This window comes from Pseudozyma flocculosa (assembly GCF_000417875.1).
Source record: "Pseudozyma flocculosa PF-1 unplaced genomic scaffold scaffold00017, whole genome shotgun sequence".
In the NCBI taxonomy this organism is placed as follows: domain Eukaryota; kingdom Fungi; phylum Basidiomycota; class Ustilaginomycetes; order Ustilaginales; family Ustilaginaceae; genus Pseudozyma; species Pseudozyma flocculosa.
In genome coordinates, this window is record NW_006920885.1 from 382,736 (window position 1) to 405,806 (window position 23,071).

The 23,071-nt window shown below is 64.3% G+C and overlaps 6 protein-coding genes across 6 annotated transcripts; 3 read left to right on the forward strand and 3 right to left on the reverse strand.

Moving 5' to 3' along the window:
• Positions 1–473: 473 nt before the first annotated feature.
• PFL1_05010 (uncharacterized protein) lies at positions 474–1,491 on the reverse strand (the record flags this gene model as incomplete). The annotated part of the gene is made up of 4 exons (XM_007882539.1): positions 474–536; positions 664–945; positions 1,093–1,260; positions 1,489–1,491. 4 exons carry the CDS (start codon positions 1,489–1,491, stop codon positions 474–476), a joined length of 516 nt encoding a protein of 171 aa, XP_007880730.1.
• A 626-nt stretch (positions 1,492–2,117) lies between these two features.
• PFL1_05011 (uncharacterized protein) lies at positions 2,118–3,515 on the forward strand (the record flags this gene model as incomplete). The annotated part of the gene is made up of 4 exons (XM_007882540.1): positions 2,118–2,673; positions 2,804–2,996; positions 3,099–3,246; positions 3,336–3,515. The coding sequence occupies 4 exons, from the start codon at positions 2,118–2,120 to the stop codon at positions 3,513–3,515; spliced, it is 1,077 nt and encodes a 358-aa protein (XP_007880731.1).
• Positions 3,516–3,786: 271 nt separating this feature from the next.
• PFL1_05012 (uncharacterized protein) lies at positions 3,787–5,515 on the reverse strand (the record flags this gene model as incomplete). The annotated part of the gene is made up of 6 exons (XM_007882541.1): positions 3,787–3,846; positions 3,953–4,697; positions 4,820–4,892; positions 4,993–5,123; positions 5,239–5,279; positions 5,396–5,515. 6 exons carry the CDS (start codon positions 5,513–5,515, stop codon positions 3,787–3,789), a joined length of 1,170 nt encoding a protein of 389 aa, XP_007880732.1.
• A 1,030-nt stretch (positions 5,516–6,545) lies between these two features.
• PFL1_05013 (uncharacterized protein) lies at positions 6,546–12,263 on the forward strand (the record flags this gene model as incomplete). Its single annotated transcript, XM_007882542.1, has 14 exons — positions 6,546–6,731; positions 6,830–7,139; positions 7,230–7,318; positions 7,419–7,492; positions 7,619–7,653; positions 7,734–7,993; positions 8,083–8,129; positions 8,216–8,381; positions 8,471–8,585; positions 8,691–8,836; positions 8,941–9,723; positions 9,846–11,753; positions 11,829–11,944; positions 12,041–12,263. The coding sequence occupies 14 exons, from the start codon at positions 6,546–6,548 to the stop codon at positions 12,261–12,263; spliced, it is 4,458 nt and encodes a 1,485-aa protein (XP_007880733.1).
• Positions 12,264–15,059: 2,796 nt separating this feature from the next.
• PFL1_05014 (uncharacterized protein) lies at positions 15,060–18,257 on the forward strand (the record flags this gene model as incomplete). Its single annotated transcript, XM_007882543.1, has 3 exons — positions 15,060–16,867; positions 16,981–17,354; positions 17,470–18,257. 3 exons carry the CDS (start codon positions 15,060–15,062, stop codon positions 18,255–18,257), a joined length of 2,970 nt encoding a protein of 989 aa, XP_007880734.1.
• Positions 18,258–19,301: 1,044 nt separating this feature from the next.
• PFL1_05015 (uncharacterized protein) lies at positions 19,302–20,055 on the reverse strand (the record flags this gene model as incomplete). The annotated part of the gene is made up of 2 exons (XM_007882544.1): positions 19,302–19,562; positions 19,693–20,055. 2 exons carry the CDS (start codon positions 20,053–20,055, stop codon positions 19,302–19,304), a joined length of 624 nt encoding a protein of 207 aa, XP_007880735.1.
• Between the last annotated feature and the right edge of the window lie 3,016 nt (positions 20,056–23,071).

The following is a 23,071-nucleotide window of genomic DNA, read 5'->3' on the forward strand; positions in this document are numbered from 1 at the left end:
ATATAGGCCAGGCTCAACCTGCCTTGGTCGTCGCGTCGACGACATGCCAAGAGCGCCTCCGCTCCAGCTCACCGCCCCCTAGACCATAAAGATCCGCAGCATCGACCCTTGTCCCCAGATCACGCTTCCCACCTCCCCATCAGCACAAGCACCGTCCGCCTCCCGTCCCATGTCGTCTCAAAACAATCCGCACCTCACTCCGTCGTCCCGTCGTCCTACCACCAAGGTCCCAAGAACGTAGACATGGTTCTCCCACGACCGCATCCCTCCCGTCCCCACCTATCGGGCGCATTCCTCTTTCGCCTCGCTCCAGACCAATCAGTTGCGGCGATGTACAATGACACCTACTGGTCGACGAAGAGCCAGCCGAGATGCGGCGGCCGTGGTTGGATTAGCTCGAGACCTGGCATGCCACATCAGCGGCTACAGGGAGGCGGCGCTCGTAGGCGCTAGCCTGCAACACGAAGAGGGGATCAGAGCTTGGACAGGACGGCCTCGGCCGACGAGACGTCGAGGGCGCCGGGCGACTCCTCGGCCTGCAGAAGAGAAAGCCAAAAGCGATCGGGCCAGAGGCGGGTCAGCACACCGCGCCGTCTCTGACCAATGCGACACCGGGCCAGATCGACATCGAAGGCGAGGCAAAGGGGGGTGGACGCGACTCACGGCAAAGTACGACACCTTGAGGTCATCGGCGACGAGGGCGTATCGGCCGGTCCTGACGCCGAAGCCGGCGGCCGACATGTCGACGGTGGAGCCGACGCCCTTGCTGAACTCGAGGTTGACGTCCGAGGCGAACACGACCTGGTCCTTGCCCTTGTTCTGCACGCCCCACGCGCTCATGACGAAGGGGTCGTTCTGGGCGATGACGTAGATCTTGTCGACGCCCTTGGACTTAAACTCCTGCAGCTTCTCGAGGAAGGGAGGGATGTGGCGCACGTGGCAGGTCTGCGGGGTCGGCGGGGCGCGTGGCGGTCGCATCGTTTGGGGGAGAGGGAGAGGGGAGAGGGAGAGGGAGAGGGCGTTCGCGGTCAGCATCGGTTGTGCACGGTCGCGGTCTCTCTCGCTGATCTCGAGACGGGCGCGGCTACTCACGGGAGTGTAGGCGCCGGGGACCGAGATGATGACGACCTTCTTGCCCTTGAACTCGTCGTGGGTCTGGAACTTGGTGGGAACGCCGCAGGCGGTGCCGTCGTCGAGCTCGGGCGACCACGGCACGTAGGCGAAGGTGGCGTTGGGGATGGTGTCGCCCTTGGAGATGGTCTGGAGGCGTCGAAGCGATCCGAGCACACCGAGAGGGCCGGCGGCAGCGACGTCGTTGCGTGAGGCGGGGCGACGGGAGGCCGAGAGACCGAGACCGGCGAGAGAGTGGTGGCATCGAGAGGCGGCGGTGAGTCTCTGCGATAGCTGCGAGCCCAACAGCCGCGTCGACGAGGATGGGAGCCCGGCCGACAGCATGGTGCTGGCCAGGTGCCGAGATGCCGCACTCACCATTTTGGAAGATGGCTTAGCGGGGGTGATGGGGCTACGAGAGATGTAGGAATGGTGATGTGGTTCCGAGTAGTGGTGATGGTGGTGGTGGTGGTGGTGGTGAGGGACGGCGACGGGACTGTGGGTTGATGTTGCCGTCCTCTGCTGCTGCCTGCTGCTGCTGAGTGCCGCGATGGAAGACCTCAGAAGACCGTGCAAGACGCTGCAGCCTGGCCCGCCCGTGCGGTGCGGCCCGCCGGCAATCGCCGGTTCGCCGAAGCGCAGCACTCGACCGGCCCGTGCCTCACGCAGCGCCGCATGCCTGCCTCAGACGAGGCGATTCGCTGAGCCGCACGAGTGAGCAGGGCTGGATTTCGACGCGCAGCGCTCGCGCTTTCTCCACACGCGGCGAGGCGAGGCGAGGCGAGGGCTCTAGGGCTGCGGGTGGCCTGGCCTGCACCCTGGATTTCCATCCTCGCCCCTGCCTCGCCATCCCCCGCCCCATCCCGAGCTCCTCGACGACAACAACCGCGCACACCAAAGGAGCAGCGAGCGCTTTCAACTAAGAGCTAGTCGGGGCAGAGGAACGGAAGATCCGACAGACTACGACCCGCGACCACCAGCAGCAGCAGCAGCACGACGAGAGGAGTATGGCACCGAAGCGGCAACGCCTCTCTGACCCGCACGGACCGACGGCCTCGTCGAGCAGCGCCAGCTCGGCCTCCGTAGCCGGACCATCCCGACCTCGACTCGATCCCAACCGCCACCTCGACCCGCTGGCAAGGGCACAGCCTCCCCCGGCAGCAGCGTCGGCGCTCGCTCCGATGGCCACGCCGCAACACCAGGGCGGCCGGCGCAGGTCCCTCTCCAAGTCGTCGCAGGCCACGCCGGAACATCCGCACCGGACCGCGCATTTCCCTACCGCCTCGCGGAGCGCCATGGGCCCACCGCAACAGCTCGCTCGCTTTCCTGCACCGCCACAGGCCGGCCCCTCCCGTCTCTATACGCCGGCACCCCATCCGAACGGCGATCCTTCTGGCGGTCACCACCTGCACGGCTACCCACGCGATTCGGCAGGGCCCGACGATGGCGGCGCCGACGAGGCACCCATGTGCGTGTTCCAGTGCAAGGGCTGCCTCCGCCTGGTCGGCGATACGTTCAGCTACGTCCACGTCGACGAGACGCTGAGGTACCTCGTCCTGTCCGGTGAGTTTGACGCAAGAGAGCCGAGCCTGGCCCACCTCTTTCCCACGCCGGAAGATCCGAGACGGGCATCGCCGCCGAATCTAGTCTCTGTCTCTGAACTCTGTCTCGATCGCTGCGACCGAATCCTCAGCGACGACTGTGGATGTCCGCGTCAAGGAAGGCCTCCTTCACATCACGACGCAGACCCCAGACCTCGGAAGCTCGTACCTGGCGCTCGAGTGTGCCGGCTGTCAGACGGACCTGGGCAAGAAGTATGTGACGACGCCGCGGGAGCTCGACGGGCTGCGCGGCGCCTACAGTCTCATTGTCGACAACGTCTCGACGTAAGTCTTGCTCCGGGCGGCATCCTTCCGATCGAGTACAGGCAGGCAGGCGGGGGGAGATCGTGAAAAGGCCGCTGACGACGACCACCGCCGCTTCTACAGGTACACTCTCGGCTCCTGCGCTCGGGATCAGGGCGACGGAGGGACGGCGTCATCCTTGGCTTATCCGGCCCACACCATCAGCGCCGCTGCACCAGCGTCTGCTGTCGGGCCGCCCGCGTCTCCATTCGGTCAAAGCATAGACCACAAAGTACGTTCGTTCGCGCGGCTGCCTCTCCCGACCCGCTGCGTCTCGATCCTTCTGGGCTCACTCTGACGCCTCTTCCCCGCCCACGCTAGTCGCGGAGATTCCTGCGCGAGATAGCGGACCGCGTGATGCGGCTCGAGACCGACCAGCGTGGCATCAACCTGCTCGTCAAGACCATCATCGAAAGGACCGGCGTGCAGCTCTCCGACGACGACGACGACGAGGATGCGCCCGAAGACGACGACCGGCGGGCAGGGATCTCCCGGTCCTAGCGTCGCACCTCGTCCGCCCGCCATCACCAAGGCATCTTGTCGCCGCAGGGTGGGCCCCTTCGCAACTCTCTCGGTCCTGGAAACGATCCACATCTTGCTTAAGCCAAGACGACATCCGAGGCCCCCTTTGCGTGCCCTCGTTCTGTATTCTCCTCTTGTACCAACATCCGCTACCGTTGCTGCGCTGCGCTGCGCGTTCAGGACACCCATCCATACCCGCTTCCCCGAACAGGTGTCGTCGCCTTCGGCGCGCAAGGGGCGGAGAGGTACATCATCGAGACACTTGCTCGATGTAGCTGCCGTGGATCTCGTCGACAAACGCCGGGTCGGTCTGCCGAGGGAACCGCAGAGTGCACGATCGGCCAATCAGCAAGGGCAACGAGCAGTCGTAGTCCCATGCCTTGGGGATCGCGATTGCCTCGACACGTCCAACTCACATGGACGAGGGACAGGAGCTCGCGGATGAACTCTCTCCGTGACAGCGGCTGACCGTCGTCTCCGAGGCCGATGCGGCCTTTGACGCCGTCGGCGATCAGGTCGCTCATCTTTGGCGCCTGCGCAGGCCCTCCGTGGACCGTTGGCTGGTCGTTGGTCGACTTTGACCCTTCGCCCTCGCGATGAGACGCGGCAGGAGGGACAATTGCTTGGTCCCCTTGGTGGTCAGTCCCTGCCCGCGTCGCTGCCTCGGCGGCGGTCTTTCGGGAAGCGGCCGCCACGGGAGAAGGTGGCGCTGGTGCATCGGGAGCGTCCGACGCCGGCTTGACGCCGAGCAAGGCCAAGAGATTCTGTGCCGAACCGTTCGAGTTAGGGGCTTCCGAGCCGTTGGCTTTGGAAGGCTCTGTTCTTGACGAGGGCCCCGCTGCACCTGTCTTTTCTTCCTCGGAGGCAGCGGGAGTGTCGCCTGCGGGCGACTGGATCGCAGCTTGCTGGAAGAGGACATTCAACAGGGACGCCTGGTGCGCCGCCTGTGTGGGTTCCACGGGCGCCTCTGCAGGCGCGGGGCTGCCAAAGAGAGCATCTAGGCTGATCGGCTCGGCCTGAGGGGTCGAGGCGGCTTCCGTCGAAGCGCCGTTGACCGGAGCGCCTGGGTCGACGAACGCTTCCTGCACTGCCAGCGGCGCTCTTGGTGCGGGCGCGAGCTCAGCCTCGGGCTTGCTCGGAGGCGACGCCATCTGTTGCAGACTGCCATCGCTCAAAAGGGGGGAGGCAGGGAGCAGGAACAGCCAGGTAGGTGGGCAGGACGACTCTGTGTCAGCCTCGCGCGGCGCCATCGTGAGATAGAGGGGCCTAACCGAGCGACTCACGCAAGCATCTGCTCTCCGATGCTTAGGCGCTGCGATGACTCAAAGATCCAAATGCCGTAGACGTCGTTTTCGCCTGGCCAGAGACGAACGCAGAAGTAGGGCGGCCGAGGACGTCAGCGGAGCCTCCGTGCGGCTGTATCGATCCGCTCCTCGTCTCTGCGACGACTACGCACTGGAGCTGTCGGGCCGGTAGATGATGAACTCGGGCGTGATCTCGAGGTCATCATCGGGTGTCATATCCGCCGAAAAGTTCTCCACGCCGTTGCGGTTGAGGATGAAGAAGCCGTGGTAGGGCGCCTTGTTCCTGTGGCAGCAGCAAATAGCCAGGGGCCAAGCCAAGGAGGGCACCGATCGAGTCAGCCAGCATGCAAGAGATTCGCGCAGCATGCTCTTCTGGCAGCCCCAGGGCCCCGACCTACCTTCGGAAAAGGAACATTGGGCCCTCTACTCCGGTCTTTGTCTGCACGAGTAGCCGACGTAGCGAAGAGCAAGAGGGGGAACGAAGAGAGGTCGCGTCTCTGCGTGAGCGATGCTCTCGTGATCATCCAAGGGCAAGCGGCGACACGGCAGCCTCACCCATTCGGACTGGTGGTTGTAGAGGACCACGAAGGATGCCGAGTCGATGATGTCGACTATCGTGGGGTCATGGCGCCGCAGCACCTTGAGGTTGAAGGCGGTCTTGGCCTCGGTCGTCATCGTTGGGTGAGCGCGGAGCGTGGAGCGGCTGGCAGGCAGGGCCGAGGACCGAGGAGCGAGGCGTCGTTTGGCCCAAGATGTCGAGTCCGGACGACGTGCGCCTGAGAAGGGGTCGGCGTGCTGCTGCAGAAGGCTTGTGGGTGAAGGCGGCTTGCGGTCCGACGGGAAGCGATGAGACGAAGGTGATGGATGTGAGAAGCGGCGCAGGCAGAGATGGGCCGGGCGAAGAGAGAGGCAGGCAGCAAGCAACGAGGTCTCGGGTGTCGGATGCGGCGAGGCCTGCCCATCCTCCACTTTTTCCCCCGCCCTTGTTGGTGCCTGCGCTGGCCTGCCTGGCCGCACGCGCGCGCGTGTCGAGGCTGGGCAGGAGGGTGGGCGGGACCTTCCGACCTTTTCTAGCCTCTCCTTGCTCTGCATGGCTTGCCCTCGCCTCGTCAGCCACGCCTGTCCACCCCAGCCCGGACGACGCCCTTCCTGACTGGCTCGGCAGCCAGCCATCATGACTGACGCACGTCCGGTGGTCACGGCAGGGTCAGCTGAGGTGCTGCTCAGTTGGGCGGCCTCGGTCCAGCCGATCGAGGCTAGGCTGGGGCCAGCACCGCCTTTCGTCTGCGAGGTCTCGGCGCCTGTCCCGTCCCGGACGGCCGCCGCCAGCCTCGCTCCTGGCCTTCCTGCCTGTCCATGCTGCCCACCACCGCACGATGCCCCTGCGAGACTGGCCCGAGCAGGCCCTGACCTCTAACTCGGTTCAGCCTTAGGTTTCGGACCAGCCGCTGGCCTCGTTGGCCGCCCTGCTCGAGCGGCTGCCTGGCTTGCTGTCCTCGCTTTTCTGCCGGAACGCGTGACGATGACTAGAGCGGCGAGGCGGCGCAGAGGCTAGCCGCACTGCTGGCAAAGCTCCCTCCTCACCCAACCTCCCCTCTCTCCCCTCGCCTTCCGACCACCATCATCCGGCATCGACCGTCTTGCGGCATCGACAAGGTCTTCGTCAGGGCCTTCAGCACCCCCTCGCAGCCCGGCTGCCTCGAAGATGGTCGCCATGGCGTCGCCAACCGAGCTGGCGACCAACGTCAAGGACGCGCGCTCGCGGCTGGTGAGCCACTTGCAGGTCCTTGCCACCGGAAGAGAGGGTGATGCCACCAAGAAGACTCCCAAAAAGGGCGCAGCGGAGTCGCCTGGCGGCCATGCCGCTGTGCAGGATGCGATCAAGGACCTGGTGGGTATCGCTTGCTCGCTCGTCGCTGCCTCGGGCCCGTCGCCAGCTCCCCCGAGCGACGCTGATCTCTTCTGCTTTTGGTGGCGGCCGGCCAAAAGCTGGAACGCACCACCCGCTGTTCGCTGTCGGCGGCATGCGTGGAGAAGGCCCAAACGGCACTCAAGGAGCGTATACCAGTCTGGCGTCAGCGACACGCGGACGACTTCTGCACCTTCTTCGTGCTGCTCGACAACTACATCTGGCTCCACGTCGCGGTCAAGGAAGGCGACGCCACGGTCTCATCGCCCGGCGCCGCCAGCCGTAAGACCCGACAGATCCGATACCTCGTCGATTTCTCGCAGTGGGCCTATAGCCAGCTGACAGACAGCATCCGCGGCAAGCGGTCGGAGGGCCAGGAGAAGATCCTCAGTGAGTCGTTCGGGTGGGGACCTGAGTGCGAGGTCTGCAGACAGCCGCGGCTGACGTGTGAGGAGGCGCAATTACTTTGCGGGCACGCAGACAGCTTCAAGAACACCTTTATGCCGTTTTGGGTCGACCTGCTCGACCGTACCCAGCCGCAGCCCCTTCAGCCGTACCGCAAAGCACACGTGAGCCAGCCCATGGGCCCAGCCGTGACGCTGCACTGCAGAAGATTCTCAGATCAGCTTGCTGACCACGAGCCGAGATGCCTTCGACGCACGGCTGCAGATGATCGCGCGGATCCGCGACACCGTCATCACCTCGAACAGAGTCAGGCGCAGCCTGCCGTCGCTTCTCGACCCGTACGTCTGACCGGCGGAGTAGTCTGGCTTTCAAGTCCGCCTCGAGCCGGGGCGAGTAGGGACTTCTGCTGATGATCAACCATGACTTGGCTCGCCTGCATCCCTCACCATCGGTCGTGCACGCAGCCATCGACTCGGCAGCTACCTCGGCCAGTCCACCGGTGAGCGAGATGCGTGTCGACCGCTTCGGCCGAAAGGTCCGGCGCTGACGTCGACTTTGGTACATTTTGTGGCTGCGCAGAGCTCGCGGCGAGCATCGACCTGCTCGAGATCGCGCACTATTGGTCGCGGGAGCTTCAGGCGGACCAGAAAGCTACCTTCTACGAGACCATATTCACGTCTGCCCTCAGAGACGAGCTGCCGCAGGAGCGCGTGCAGCTGTCACCGCAGGCGCACGCAACCTCGGCCGTGCCCTCGGTGCCTGGCAACGTCGAGAGCCTCCTTTTGGCCCGCGAGCTCTCGCAAAAGGCCAGCGCTCTGACGGCGGTGACTTTCGATACGGTGGGTTTGACCCGGGCATGACGTCGCTTTCTTGCGCCGTAGCATCGAATGTCGCACCGCGCTGATCGACGTGGTCTGGGCCCCCGCAGATCTGTGAGAAGATCATTGGCAGGATCGGAGAATTGCAGCTATCGAGGTGAGCGGAAGATCCGCAGCAGCTGCTACGGCGTGCAGAGCAACCGCTGATCCATCTGCCGAGCTCCGGCATCACGCCACTGGCAGGCCGCAGATGTTCGAGTGCCCGACCGCGGCGACAATGGAGCGGGCGCCAGAGTGGCTGGTGCCGCGCGAGCAGCCGCCGGGCTCAAAGCGGTTCCACTTGTGGTTCTCGTCGACGAAGCTCAGCATCGACGTCAAGGACACTTACGAAGTCCAGCGCCTGCTCAAGGTTTGTCTCGAACGTGCCAGCTCGCCCAGAGCAAAGAAGCGGGCGTTTGGGCAGCGTTGCTGACTTCGGACGGCGTTGCATGGCGACAGAGTTACGCTGACAAGGCGCCTGGATGGCACGAGAAGTTGCAAAACGTGGACAGCACCGACTGCGTCATCGCGTTCGAGGACATCGAGGACATCAGCGTCGACAGCCTGACGGGAGGTGAGGCTTCAACGGAACGGCGGCAGGCGACATGGAGGGAGGGTGGATGGTGCAATCGCTGACGCCTTTGGCCGCCTTCATCTGCATCCCCGTTCTCGACATCAGAATGCGACGTTGCCACCAAGCAGCCGATAGTGGTGCAGCAAGGCAGCCAGGGGCAGGTAGACACGACCATGGGCAACATAATCTCGTTCCAGCTGAGCGGCGACGCCACAAGCCGGCTCGCAGGCGTGCTCGGGCAGCGCGGCCTCGTGAGACTCTCCGCGCAAGCCGAGCTTTTTCCTTGGCTGCTGACTACGACATGCTAACACTTGTCCTTGTGACGACTTTGCCACCGTGTCGTTATTTCCATCAGGCCTTCAGATGGCGCGGAGGTCGCTCCGAGACGCCGATCGCGCTTCGGCCGCTCGAAAAGGTCTCGGCACAGCACCTGGACGATAGCGGCTACTTCTCCGGCTCAGACCTCGCCGCAATCGGACCCACAGCTCCCTCGTTTGAAGCTGAAGGGGAGAGGCAGCCGCACCAGGACCAGAGGAACGGACAACGATCCGATCAGCTTGGTGCTGAGCAGCCGGGAACAAGGCGAGACGGCGAGGAGGCAACACCGACTCGCGACGAGGCAACAGGCGACACAGCGTCAGAGCTCATGGAGCAGTACATCGAGTTCGACGATGCAGCCTCGGTGGCGGCCGGCGGAAATCAGAAAGGCTCAGCTGTCAAGGAAAGATCCCCTCGGCAGCAAACCGCCCTGGCCGCTAGGCCGAGCGGGGGCGCGTTCCCCAGCGTCGAAAAGCTCGGCAAGCACACGCTGGGCCCCCTGCCACCTCAACAGATGCCAAGTACGCCTTCCTCGTCCCTCACTACGATGGGAAGTGAAGGTAGCACAACCAGCCTCAGGCGCAGCTCGAGATTGCTTGAGCGTCAGTCGTCGCCACGCGCATCGTCTCCTGCTACTTCCCCAACGAAGCCTTCTCGACAAAAGGCAAGGTCGCGGCTGAGCCCGGAACGAAGGCCCGCGAAGAGAAACCACAGCGACATCGAGGAATCTGCCGCAGATTTCTCTGCGTCCGAGCCTGAGGCGACACCTTCTCCTTCTCCTCCGGCGAAGAAGAGGGCTAAGGATAGAGGCGCCACCAAGGTAAGTCGCATCGGAGGCAAGAAAGTGGAAAGATCAACCTCGCAGCAGGGAGGCAAACGACACTATCGATGACACGATCCACGTCGACTGCCATCTCCCGACACGCGGTGCCGGCGTCTCAGTTCAAGGGCACCAGCGTCGTGGTGTCCAAGGCCAAGAAGGCGGCACCCAAACCCAAGCCCGCACCGGCAACTTCCACAAGCCGCAGGAAGCAGACGCAGGCCCAGGCGAAGGCGGGGGCATCAGACAAACAAAGCCCTGAAAGTGGAGCTGGAGGCGAAAGCAGTACCTCGTCCGAGGCCGCCGCCAAACGATCGCGAAGCAAGAAAAAGGCGGGCTCCGTGGGCACGACCGTGCCGCGGAAGGATCACGTCGCCTCGAGCGCCCATCCCGCCGTCCGCTCCCCCAGCGGCACCGGAAGCGAGACCGATCACGCAGTCAGCGGCGCCGAGCACGGACAGCAAAGACCCAGCACTCGTCCTCAAATGGGTGAGAGGAGCAGGAAAGCGTCCGAAGCAGGCCTGCACGACGGCGCCGAAGACGACGACATGCTCGACGAGGCCGATCTGGCTCTGCATGATGAGGCACCGAGCGAGCCAACTGCGGCAAAGGCCGCTCAAGAGGGGTTCGTCGAGGCGCACAAGAAGGATAGGGAAGCTCGCGGCATCCGACGCTCGAGCGACGCAGTCTCAGGACCAAAGTCAGACGAGGCGCCCTGGATGACGGAGCGCCACAGGCGAAGCATCGCTCTGCTGACTAGCGAGGCCGAGCCGCCGAGGACCACGAGCCCGCTACAAAGCGAGGTAGGGCCGGAGGCTCTAAGAGCAGAGGCTCGAGCTGGCGGTGAAGCCGAAGAGGGAGAAGGCCGACACAGTCCGACACCGTTCGCTGCGGCAGCAGAAGCCCAGTTCTCCGACGATCTGGAGTACGTCGAAGACATCGCCGTGGCCCCGCCTCCAGCAGTGGTGGACGAGGAAAGACGACCTTCGAGCCCTTCGAACGAGGAAGCGGAGCGCGGGGTCGAGGAACCTCGTATCGTCGAACCGCCTGTTCTTCCTCGTTCTGTTCCCGTCTCGCCGACGAGGGGTCTGGATGACGTCGCAGCCGCCCAATCCGGTCCTGTCGCGCTACCGACGGGGGCAGCTCGCGAGGTCGAGCAGCCTGAATCAAACGGCCAGGCAAAGCAATCAACGCCTCCGGCCGCACCCGAAGCTCAGTCGCCTCGAAGGGAAGTCGCCCAACCGTCGTTACCGGAGGCTGAGGCTACCGAGATGGATCAGACACGGGCGCTGCCGCCATGGACGAGCGAAGCAGAGATGCCGATCGAGAGCCAGCCACAGGACTCTCTCAGTGCGGCACAGCTGGCTGCCCTCGGCAGAACTGTCACCAAGCCGATGCGCTCACCTCCATTCGGACCGCCGCCAGCGCCTCGACCGGTTCCGCCCGAGCCTCGCGAGGTCGATTCGGAACTGATCGAGTTCTACGAGTTCCGCGCTTTCCAGCAGCGCAAGAAACGGGCTCTCGACAGCCTCGCTGCAGGCCGCGTCACTCCAGAACGCGACGGCCATTTCCCTGATCCAGCTTCGATGTCTGGCCCGGCATCTCGGGATCGCCAAACGACGTCCCCGACCGAGCGCCTCCGCCGTTTCGAGGAACATTCAAGCCTAGTGGCGCACGCCCAGGGTGATTTCGAAGCATACGAAGCCGCTCATCGAGAAACGCCCGGCCCGGCCGCAAGTCCAAGGCGTCAAGGGCGAAGCCGAACGCGCTTGGGCACCACGAGGCCCACGAGGCCGTCGACGGCAGATCGCTGGAAGGCTCGCAGCGGCACAAGGACCCAAGCCGCGAGCAGCTTGGGCAAGCGCTCATCGCCCGAGGATGACGAGGCCCACGAGCGTGAGGTTCGCACCTCTCCCTCGCCGTTAGCGCACGCTGGCGATAACAGGGAGACAAGCCCAGGCACGGCTAGCCCGGATCCGGCACTCGATGCGCTGCACCAGGTCAAGGAAGCCCTGGGCTCGGTCACCGAGGTAAGTGCAGCTGACTGCGGCGTTGCGACGGCCATCTGCCTGGAGTACTGATTTGCGCCGCTATGCTTCCCACAGGTACTCTGCACGAACCTCAGGGAAAAGATATCCTGGTCTGAGGACGGCGCCGTGCGCCTCCTTCACCAGATGTTCCACGAGGCTTCAAGGCTGCTCGAGGAGACCCACACCGGCAGGTGAGCAGCAGTGCGCGAAACGGGCGGGAGAGCGCCTCTCAGACTGACCTTCCTGCGTGGCCACTTGCTTCGCTCCCAATTCTCATTGGCACCCAGCAACGCGGCGAAGGAAATGGTGCAGGCGATCTTGGACTCGCAGGCAGAAGCAAAGAGGGCAATCGCCCGCGTCCTGGACACAAGTGCAGCGTCGGCGGGCGACGCTCGCTCGCCACCGACAATGCAGAGGGTTCCGCACTTGCTCGGTGCGCTGGAAGGCGGGGCGACGGAGCGCAGCGACATGGCACGTAAGGTTGTCCTGCCCGACAAGCTCTTTGCCTAGGGAGGCGCATCATCAAAGCGTCGTGCGTACCCATGCAGTGCCCAACGGCACAGCATCTGGTGCGAACAGAGAGCTGACTAGCCCCCTTTGCGAGGGCGACAAAGATGGTGCCGGGAAGGCAGAGCTTGGCCGGCGGACCTTTCGGTCGGCAGAGCGGCGAGCCCGCCCTTGGTCGCATAGCCGTCGGAGCAAAAAGGAACGGGGCAGCTTGCGGCTTTCGACGCAATCCAGGAACAAGGGTCTCAGCACTACCACGGCGATGCGGTTGGAATAGCAAGCAAGGCTTCCATCCTTCTTTCGGTTGATGCGGCAGTGCCCGCGCGGCGCCTGGTGGTTCAGTGCGGCACCCGGCGCACTATCAGCAGCCAGATGAGCACGAGGATGTGGCAGCGGGAAGCGACTCTACCACCTCTGCTGCAGAAAATGAGAAGCCACAGCGTTCAGTCGACGGCTATTCTACGATGGCCTTCCGGTCCGAGGTGCGACTGGACGGAAAGACTACCACGGAGGGCAGGAGATAGCACCGAAGCGCGACGGTCAACGGCCGGGACCCTGCCCGGCATGCTGTATTAGGCGAGGCGGGTCCCGGCTCCATGTCACCGGCACTCAACCGGCCAGTTCATTCCTCGACGAAAGACAGGATGGGAGTCACCTACCGAGACGTGTCTACCTACCGATAATAATGCGAGGGGCAGATTGTTCTGATCGGGCCCGTGCCAGGTTGTTGGGGGTTGGCAGGCGAGGGTGCCGCGTGGGCTGCGTGCGGCCCGAGGAAGTGGCCGGAGCGTCGCCGCCCTGCTTGCTTTTCCCCAGATTTTAGGACCCTCGCTTCCCCACACTTTTTGGGCCTCTTCCCTTTTGTCTGGCTCCGCCGCCCGTCCGCGCCTGCCTTTTCGATCTGTGGCCCGCACATGTTGGCCGTCGGCCGCTTGGTTGCCTCCGGGCCAAAGGCACCGAGCGAGCACGACCCATCCATCTGTCCAACTCAGACCCCGGGGGTCTGGCCCTCCGTGGAACACCACCGGCTGTCGTCGACAGCAGCAGCACGCCACCAACCGATCGTACAGCGGCCATCAGTCATGCCGGCATCAAGCAAAGGCGCGCTGCTGGCGGGTTTGGTCGAAGGCGTGGGGCTGCAGACTTGATGCACCCCGCACAGGAGTGCAGCCAAAAGGTACCACCCGAAAGCCGAAGACCCGAAGGCTAGGTACGAGGGCTCCTCCCCAAGCGACACCTCACTCGACGTGAAGACGGCGCAGTTCTATCGACTTCGATCAACGGGCCGTACGTCGTCGCTGCCAAGCATCAGGTTGTCCGCCTGCTGCTACGTTGTTTGCCTGCCATCGCGCCACATCGCGGAACGACGGCCCGAAGTGCGGTAGAGTGAGAGTTGGTGCCTGTTTGGCTCTGACTCGTCGTCGTCGTCGAGATCAAAGAGAAAATGCGGGCCGTTGGTCGGCGGTCCCACCGCAGAGCAGCTTCAGAAGGTCTTCGTACGACGGTTTGCTCTCGCCATCGCCCTCGTCGCAGCCAGCGCTACGTACTACTTCTGGCTCTTTCGGCCCGTCTCCAGCCCGTCAGGCCGTCGTTTCACACCTAGGTCTGCTGCCACCGATCGCCGTGCATCCGTGGCTGTTGATGGCCGCAGCGAGAAGGAAAAAGGCCCGAGGGTACGTACATACCCTGCGGAGGCCGGTCCGACCCGAGACCGGGAAAAGATAGTGGAAAGACGGGGGGCGGCCGGCTGGACCGAGGATGCGGATGGCCAGCATGCCCAACTAGGTGTTTGCTTGACTGCTTGGCCGCCCTCTCGTCTACGCCAGACACGTCTGCTGTGACGGTAGACGGGGCTGCCCGCCTGAGGCCTGTTTCGGCTGCGGCTTGGTGGCCTGCCTCTCCCTCGCCCGTCTAGCCTCCTCGCCGGCCAACAGCCGAACCAGGAGCGAGCGGGCGAGCGGGCGGGCGAGCGAGGGAATTTTGACGAGGCGCGCGGCGTGGCCTGGCCTGCCTGGCCCTCGAAAAATGCGGGGTAAGAGAGCTCGAGAGCGAGGGCTGCCGATAAGTTGAGGGCGTCGGCCCCTCAGCCCCGGGCGCCATCCCCAGGCCAGGCCAGGCCAGGCCAGGCCAGGCCAGGCCAGGCCAGGCCAGGCCGAGCCAGTGCTCGCCTGCCTCCTGGCCTGCTTTGCTCTGCCCCCGTCCCCGCACTCTTACCTGCCTGGCTCTGCCCCGCACCGCACCGCCCTGCTTTCGCCGTCTTGCCCTGCCATGCCTCCCCGTCTCTATCGCCTTCTTCGCCTATCTCTCTCTCTCTCTCTCTCTTCCCTCCCTGTCCCCGCCTTCCATCTCCACGTCCCGCCCAATCCGCCTTTCACCACGCCACCCCTCCTTTGGTCATCTCTCCGCCCTACACATACTACGATAAGCTGACCTCTACCCCGACCTGCATAGTCGTTGCTCCCGGGCAGCTCAATCCGAGCCGCTCGACTTTTTACCGCCCTCTTATCGACGCCACTCCGTGGAGACCTTTCGCCGAGCAGTCCGACTCGCACCCATCCGCTCCTCTTGTCGTACCGTACCGACTATCGACGTCTTCACCTGCGACCGTCGAGCCGATCAAGCCTTCTGCCTGCCCTCGACACCAAGGTGTGCTCATCCGTTCGGCCTTCACTTGGCTCCGTCTCCGCCCTACACATATCTCGACCGCTTCACCATACCAAGCCTTGACCTGTTTCGTCCGCCAGCTAGGCGCTCTTTTATCACGGCTCGCCAACTTTCCCTCTTGATCGGCACAGCACAATGTCCTTCAACGGCCGCCCAGCGCTCAGCAACGGCGGCGCTGCGCCGGCCCAGATCCTCATGCCCAAGAAACGTCAGCACGGTTTCGACCTCGGGCCCTCGACCGCCGTTCAGGGCGCCTCTGCTTCGAGCCAGCCCAGCTCTTCCGGCTTCCTTGCCAGCGTCGCCGACTCGAAGCCGCTCACTGCTTCAAACAGCTTCATCGACACCGACATCCTCCTCAGCGACGACCTCTGGAACCAGATCTCGGCGGGCACCGGCCACCTCTCGGATTTCCACCACCCCGATGGCGTACACGACCACCACAGGAGCGGCCTTCCCCACTCTCACAACGGAGCCATGACGCCTAACGACGTCTCGATGACGGATGATCATGCGGCGCAACAACCCGGCCATCACCACCATGCGCCGCTGCCGCACCAGTCGCACCACCACCAACAGCCCATCGGCATGCCAGAGAGCTTCATCAACATCCCGCAAAGCCAGGCGGCAGACTTCTTCGGCATCCACGCGGGCTCTTACCAGAGTTTCGTCTCGCAGTCGAGCCATCACGACGACCACAGCCTCTTTGGCCGCGACGGTGCAGGCTCCATGGAAGAGGAAGACTCTCCCGACGGCTCCAACGGCGACACCGCCTCCACCGTGGCGACCAGCGTCATCTCGCCCAGCTCTCACGGCACCATGGCCAGCAGCCTCTCCAAGTCGCTGCAGAGTGGCCGACACCGCCGATCCGGCAGCAGCGCATCGTCGCAGGCCAAAGGCCGGACCGGCCGCAGCATCAGTAGGCCCAACCTGAAGACGATCGCGCAGGAAGGCAGCAGGAAGGCAGAGCGCTCCCCGTCCCAGGACCGCGGAGGTGTAGGCAAGGCGCCCACGTCTCGCTCGCGACCCAGTCGCAGGGCGTCAATCGGACCAGCAGCTCAGGCGGCCGTTCAGGCCTCGGTCCATGGCCACCTTCGCATCGACGCGCAGGGCGCGGCCGTGTCTGTCGGAGCTGCGACGAAGCAGGAGCCGCGCTCGCCGACCTTCAACCTGTCCTCCAGCTCTCAAAGCACTCAGCAGCGCTGGTCCATGTTTGGCGGCAGCGGCGAGGTCCAGGACCCGACGGCGCTGCAGAACCTCACCTTGGCGGAACAGCACCCCTACCTCTGGAAGCAAGCCGTGTCGCAATCGCAGAACGGCATCTCCAGCCCAGCCTCGGCATCGCTGCCGACCCCGCTGTCCTTCCAAGCGAGCATGCAGCAGCTCCACCTGCAGACTCCGCCGGTCCCGACCCCGGGACTGCAGTCGCAGTCGTCGATGGACGAAATGCCCAGAGATGCGTCAGCCGAGCCATACAACCCCTTCCTCTTCCCGCCGTACGCGCAGATGCAAGAGGGAGCCTCGCACGGCACCAAGAGCGAGGTCAGCGTTCCGAGCCAGCGTGCCGGGTCAGAGGCGAGCCAGGATCCGTCGCTGATGGAGTCCGTGTCGCAACACGGTGCGCCCTCGAGCTCGCCGGCGCAGCAGTCCCCTAGCCAGTCGGCAGATGCCGATCCGGCGGATGCCAGAAAAGCCCCCGCCGCTTCTAGCAAGGCCGTCGCCGCGGCGACTGCGAGGGAGCGGAAGATGAGCAAGTCGGCATCGCAGTCCGCTGCTAAGAAGGCGCTGCAAGACGTCCGCGAGGAAGCCCAGGGCAAGGGTCGGCCGGCCGCGGACGCAACGTCCTCCGGCAGAAACGACGACGAAGATGACGAGGCGGTGGACGACGAAGACGAAGAGCAGCCGCTTGCCAACATGTCCAAGTCCGAGGCCGAAGCCAAACGTCTGTGAGTTGGGGCTGCGGTTTAGCCGCACAACGTATGATCCTGACTGCAAGCTGATCATCCTAAACTCACGCCGAACGCGGATCGCCGAACCGTCTAACGATCCTGACGCACAGAGCCGAGAAGCGGAGGCGCAGGCGAGAGTCGCATAACGCGGTCGAGAGGCGCCGACGGGACAACATCAACGAGAAGATCACGGAGCTGGCCACGCTACTGCCGGAAGCCATGCTGCTCGATGCTATTGCCACGTCGACGCAGGGTGGCAACAGCGGCACCTTTGCACCCGCGCTAACGGCCAAGGCAGCGCTCGCCGCGGCAGCCGCAGCGGCGGCGAAAGGCGACACGCCACCAGAAGGCCTCCTGTCCGGCGGACAAGAGGCGGATCTCACCAAGTGCTCGACCGCAGCCTACGCCGCCGCTCTTGCGCCAGTCCACGCAAACAGCGCCGCGCTCGCAGCTGCACAGGCCAAGCCAAACAAGGGCATCATCCGTGAGTTGCCAGACTGTCATCGTGCAAGGCGGCCCCCTCCATTCTCGCCAGCTGACGACCAAGTTGCCTCTCTGATTGCGTCGATCCGCCTTGCCTACTCGCCCCTCCTCGACAGTGCGGAAGAGCGTCGAGTACATCCGCCACCTGCAGCAGTTCCTCGACATGCAGATGAGCCGGATTGGCTTTCTGGAGGCCGAGCTGCAGCGCCACCGCGAGGCGATGCAGTGTTCGGGCACGCAGATGCCGTCGATGCCGGTGCAGCCCATCCACGATCTGTTTGGTTTCTCGTCGGCGTTCGGCGCCGACGGGTCTGGCGGTTTCTTCGCAGGCGGGGCGATGGGGCACGATATCAATACCCGCAGCCTGATGGACCTTGGCGCGCCGCCGCCGCCGCCGCCACATCCGCCACAGCACCCTCAGCAACACTGCCAGGAACCGCAGGTCCTACCAGCGGGCCCGTCAGAGACTCCGCACCGAAAGGGCGGGTCGCAGGAGCGGCCTCGAGAAGACCATGTAGCGGCGACCTGCCTCGTCGACTGGCTCGAAGGCTACGACCAGCGGACCGGGCTGCCACGGCGCTCTTCGGTCGACCCGATCGAGGAGGAAGACGAGCACGAGGGCCAGGAGCGGGACAGCGAGCAACAGCAGCAACGTGGCCGCAGTCGTCAGGCACACGGGGGCCGTGGCGACGGCAAAGAAGGCGGGGCGGTCGAGGAGGAAGAGGAGCGCGGTCGATCACGGCAGCGCGGCAACGCCTCGTCGCACTCGCAGCACGGCTCGTGGCCCGCGCTCGAGATGACGGGCGCCCGCTCACCGATGCAGCTGCTCTCGGACGGTGGCAGCAAGGAGGATCAGCTGGACCGCGAGTTTACCCATCTGACCGACTTCAAGATGGAGGCGTGATGCCGATCGGCGGCAGGGAGGGGGGCGTATGAGGACTCTCGATTCCAGGTGCTTCCACCACGCTTGTTCCAGGATACGTCGCAGCATCGCAATCTAGGTTGCCATTTCAGCGAGTGCCATCCAGCGGCGACGGCGGCCTTGCTTGCCGCGCATCTCGACGTCGCAGGGCAGGCGGGTCGCCACACGAAAGGAGAAGCCGTATCGACGTGGCCACGGCCACCTCGGACCCGCCACGGCTTTGGGCCAGTCGTGCCTGAGCGCAAGTTGCAGCACATGCGGGGCATGCGGACGAAGGCGAACAAGGGGCTCTAGATGCGATAGTTCCAAGTCACCCAGCGCGAGAGAGAGAGAAGAGCGACAAAGGGACGGAGGTGGTGGGTGGGGAGAGGGAGCGGCCAGGCTCCCAGATACGACAATGTGGGGGCGAAACGACGACGAAGAGGAAGAGGAAGGGCCTCAAGACTCGATCGAGGCTTTGCAGCTGGTCGAGGAGGCTCTGCCGGGAAAGAGGCGAGGAGGAGGAAGTGGCGTGCGAGTGTGTCTATGGGCATGGTTGGGTAGGACCATGTAGAGCGAGAGTGGGAGCGCGTGGCGATCGGTGCTAGTAGTACAGTGGCTGCGAAGGAGAGAGTGGAAGAGATGGAGAAGGAGAGAGAGAGAGAGGAGGTGCGCCGATGTTCGTCCGCTGGCAGTATCGAGGTGAGACAGGTAGGTAGCACCGTCGACGTCGAGCCCCGTTCTGCGGGGTAGACGTCGACGTCGCGCCTGCTGCCTGCCTCGCTGCGTACAGTGGCGATTCAAGGGCTGCGGACCGAGGCCGAGACTGAAGCGAGAGAGGGAGAGAGAGAGAGAGACGAAGGAATGACCGTGACGATCGCGAGATAGAGAGGAAGAGAAGAAGCGAGAGAGAGAGAGAGGTGTCGAGCGGGTTCCGAGGACGACGCCTGTACCGGCAATGGCTTCTTGCTTTCCCCTCTTGTTGGTTTTGAGCGAGCGACGAGGGAGATGGATCGACGTGCAACGACGACCCAAGACTGCTGGCGTCTAGAGGTAGTTCCAGGTGACGCTGATGACGCCACGCGAGAGCGGCGCGAGGGCCTTGAAGGCGCGCGGCGAGAGGTCGAGCGACCCCCACGAGCAGCTCGGGCACGAGTCCTTGACCTGGGCGTTTACGCACTTGCCGCTGCTGCAGATGCGCATCCACTTGTTGCAGTGCTTGCCGCCGCCGTACATCGACGTCGGGACGGCGACCATCAGGTCGTTGTTGCCGGACCAGCCGCCGCAGTTGCCGAGACCCGGGTAGAACTGCGAGGAGGGACAGCGAAGATAGGTGGGATGGAACGCGGAACGGCGTCGGTCAGCACTCGGTCCGAGTTAATGGTGGGAGTGTGCGGGGGAGCCGGCTTCGTTGCGGGCAATACGGGCGTAGACTCACGTAGGTACCCTTGCCCGAGTAGCGCCTCTTGCCACGCTTCTCGAGGGCGGCAAACTGCGAAATGATGGTGAAGTCCTCGTCGTCATCGTCGAAGCTGTCCTGACCCCACTCCTCATCGTCCTCGTCGGCCACGATGTCGTTGGAAGGAGCAGCAGCGGGGGTGGCAGTAGCGGCGTCGGCGGCGGGAGCGGCGTCCGGCTTGCCGACTGCGGCGCCGGGGCGCGCAAAGACTTCGGTGACGTCGCGGCGCTCAAAGGTGATTTCGACGCGCTTGTTGGAGGCGACACCCTCGGCGGCGATGACCGAGGCGAAAAGGGCGAGCGCCAGCGTGCAGAGAGTGAGTAGCTTGTATAGGGAGAGCATCGTGCAAGGCTGGTGGTGGTGGTGTGTGTATATCAACGATGAGCCTGCTCGATGGATCTTGAGGGGGGAGAGGGTTAGTGTAGGGCTAGATGTTTGGGAGGTGGGAGACGAAAGGGGAAGGCGGAGACGGAAGCGCTGAGGTTCGGAGCTGTTGCTTTTGTAGGGCCATTGGGATCAAGGGTGGCGGAGGCAGCGTCGCGCGCACGAGGGCAAGCACGGGGGGGTGCCCGGTCAGCAGGTAGGTGGCTAGGGGCGAGCGGCGTGATGGTGGTCGAGGGACCCTGGTGAGCGAGCTGAATGAGGAAGGCTGATCGGGCACAGGCAGGGATGCTGGGGGATGTCGAGGAGCGTGCGGCATCGTGATGGCGAGCGAGGGGCAGAAGAAAACTGGGGTGTCACCGGCGGTAGAAGAGAGAATCAGCAGCATGAAAGCGGCGGCGGCGGCGGCGGCGGTGGTGAGGAAGCAAGTGAAGCAGCAAGCGGAGCTGTACCACGGCAGATCATCCGGAAGCAAGGCAAAGCAAGGCAAGGCAAGGCAAGGCAAGGCAAGCCAAGGTTGGGTGCGTGAGTGTCGGCCGGTCAGTCGGGCGGGCGGGCGAGATGTCGCGCCCGTAGGTGGTGGTGTTGAGGGCCAGGCCAGGCCAAAGCAACCATGCAGAGGCATGCAGGCAGGGTGCGGATTCAGGGTTCTTGAACTTCCTCCCCCCCACTTGGAGCTCTCCCGCCAGCCGGCCAGCCAGCCAGCGGGCTGCTGCTGCAGCTGCTTGCTCGCTCGCGCAGACCGACAGGCACCGGACCGACCCGAAGATCCGCGATTCCGGGCTTTGAAAAGTGGAGCCCGCCAGGCCAAAACAAGGGTGGCCACCGAGCACCCTCGTTTGGGTCGATGCGTTCGATGCCAGAGAGCGGCGAGTTCAGCTCGAGTGACAGCCGTAACTGGTGTGGAAAGCGTGTCGGAGCTGGGCCGACGCCTGCGAGTTGATGGTCAGGAAAAGGGAATAGGAGCAGGCTAGGCTAGGCTGGTGGGTGATCTGCGCAGGGCCGTCGATGCCATGCCGTGCCAAGTGTTGACTGAGAGGCCAACGCTAGCCTACCCTGACTAGCCTCTTTGTTCCACGCGCCGCCATCACCTGTCCCGTCCATCTGTCCATCACTTCGGCCCTTGGCCGTCGTCGCCCTCGCCCTCGGCCGGAAGGATCCCATCCGCCTCTCGTCTCCCACGTTCCTGGATCGCTACCTAGCACGCCCGCTCGCCCGCCATTCCTCCTGCTGTTGCACAGCGACCGTCCGCACGCTCCCACGATGCTCATCGGGGATGCTTACATCACAAAGGCGAGTAGTGGCACTACACATGGCTAGCGAGCAAAGATATAGGGGCCGCCACCAGGCATCGGCGGTCGCGATCGACCGCGATGTCCAGCCGCTCACACGACTATCATTGTGCTCAGACCGGACCGATGTGCTGCGCTCTCGCCGTGAACGAAATAATGAGCATGTCAGGGGGACCGGCCCACCTGTCTTGGCCGATTGCATCGATACGGATGTACAGAGACTCTTTTTTGGCCAGCGGGAAAGCATCGCGACATGGTAAGACTCGCCGATAGACGCAGGGGCGCCTGCCTGCATCCAGCACAGCAGCAGCAGCGGTAAAAGCAGGAGTACATAGATAGAGTACATGACCGTAGACTCGCGCAGCAGCGGTACCGCTAGCAGGTGTAGATACGCGTACCCCGAATTCGCCCCTGCTTTCACGCAATGATCAAGTCGCTATCGATGATGGCGGCGGTGATGGCTCATCAGCACAGCCATGACCGCCCGCCAGCCACGGCGTGCCTGCGTCTGAGTGATCGGGGTGGCGGCGAGTTCTCGACCGCGGCCAGCCACTTCGAACCTTGACCTTGGCATTGAGATAGAGCTTGTGCGCAGCAGTGTGACAGTCGGTGCATCTACACCTGCCCGCTGTTCCCGGCCGAGTCGGCATGGCAGCTAGGTACGAGAAGCAGGAAGCTGCTTGATGCCCGCTCGTAAAGTGGGCCCCTCGAAACCTGATCCGGCGAGCATATCGGACATTGAAACGACGAGCAGCTCGCTGCACCGGCGAATCTGTTCCCTGATTCACCTGAGCTGTCCGCGACCTAGCCACGGTACCGGCCTTCCTCTTGAGTGCCGCTTGCGTTGCCGCACAGCGAACGGTGGAGATGCTCGTCCGGCCAGAGTGTCGAGACCGATGCGGCCAAACAACGAGAAAGAGGTTGGGGAGGGGGGGGACATTCGAGGGGCAGGCGTGGCGGACGGCTCTCGAATCCAGGGTCTGCCTCGGGCTTGAGCGGGGGGGCTGGCTGGCTGGTTGGCTGTGGGTCGCCGATCCCGTGGATGGTTCCTGGCTGTGGAATCGGCTCGACTGGCAAGCGAGCTGTCCAGACCCTAGGCCAAGCCTGGCCCTGGGTCCGAGCCGACGTCGACGAGGGCCATACAGCCACGCAGAGACACGAGCTGGCGTGTGAGAAGCGCGCGGCCCTGGCCCCGTTCCTGTCCCTGCCCTCGAAATCGAACTTCGGTCGGCTGTTCCTCGTCTATATCACATGGATGGATCCCCCGCCAGCTTCTCGCTCTCGAGAGCATCTCGAGTCGTGGCCATCACCATGACAATGCACGCCCGCCCGATCGATCGAGGGAAAGAGGCGTGGCTGACGTGCAGGCTGGGTCATCGGGTCATCCCTGTTTGGTTGGTGGCTGGCTGGCTGACCTGACCCGGCGAACCTGGCCTGTTGATGCATCGTCTACCGGTGACGCTCCTCAGCATGGGCCGACAGAGTCACAGAGTCACAGGTCGGATCGTGCGTGCGGGGACTGACTGCAGGCGTGGCTTCCCGCAATGAAACGGGGACAAGGGAAGAGGTGCCGGGGAAGCGCGGCGGCCACCTCGAGGGTCAACGGAGAGAGCGAGGGGGGCCGCCACGGCCAAACTCCGTCCCCGACGAGATTTTCGTCGTTCTGATTGATCGCCCATCCATGG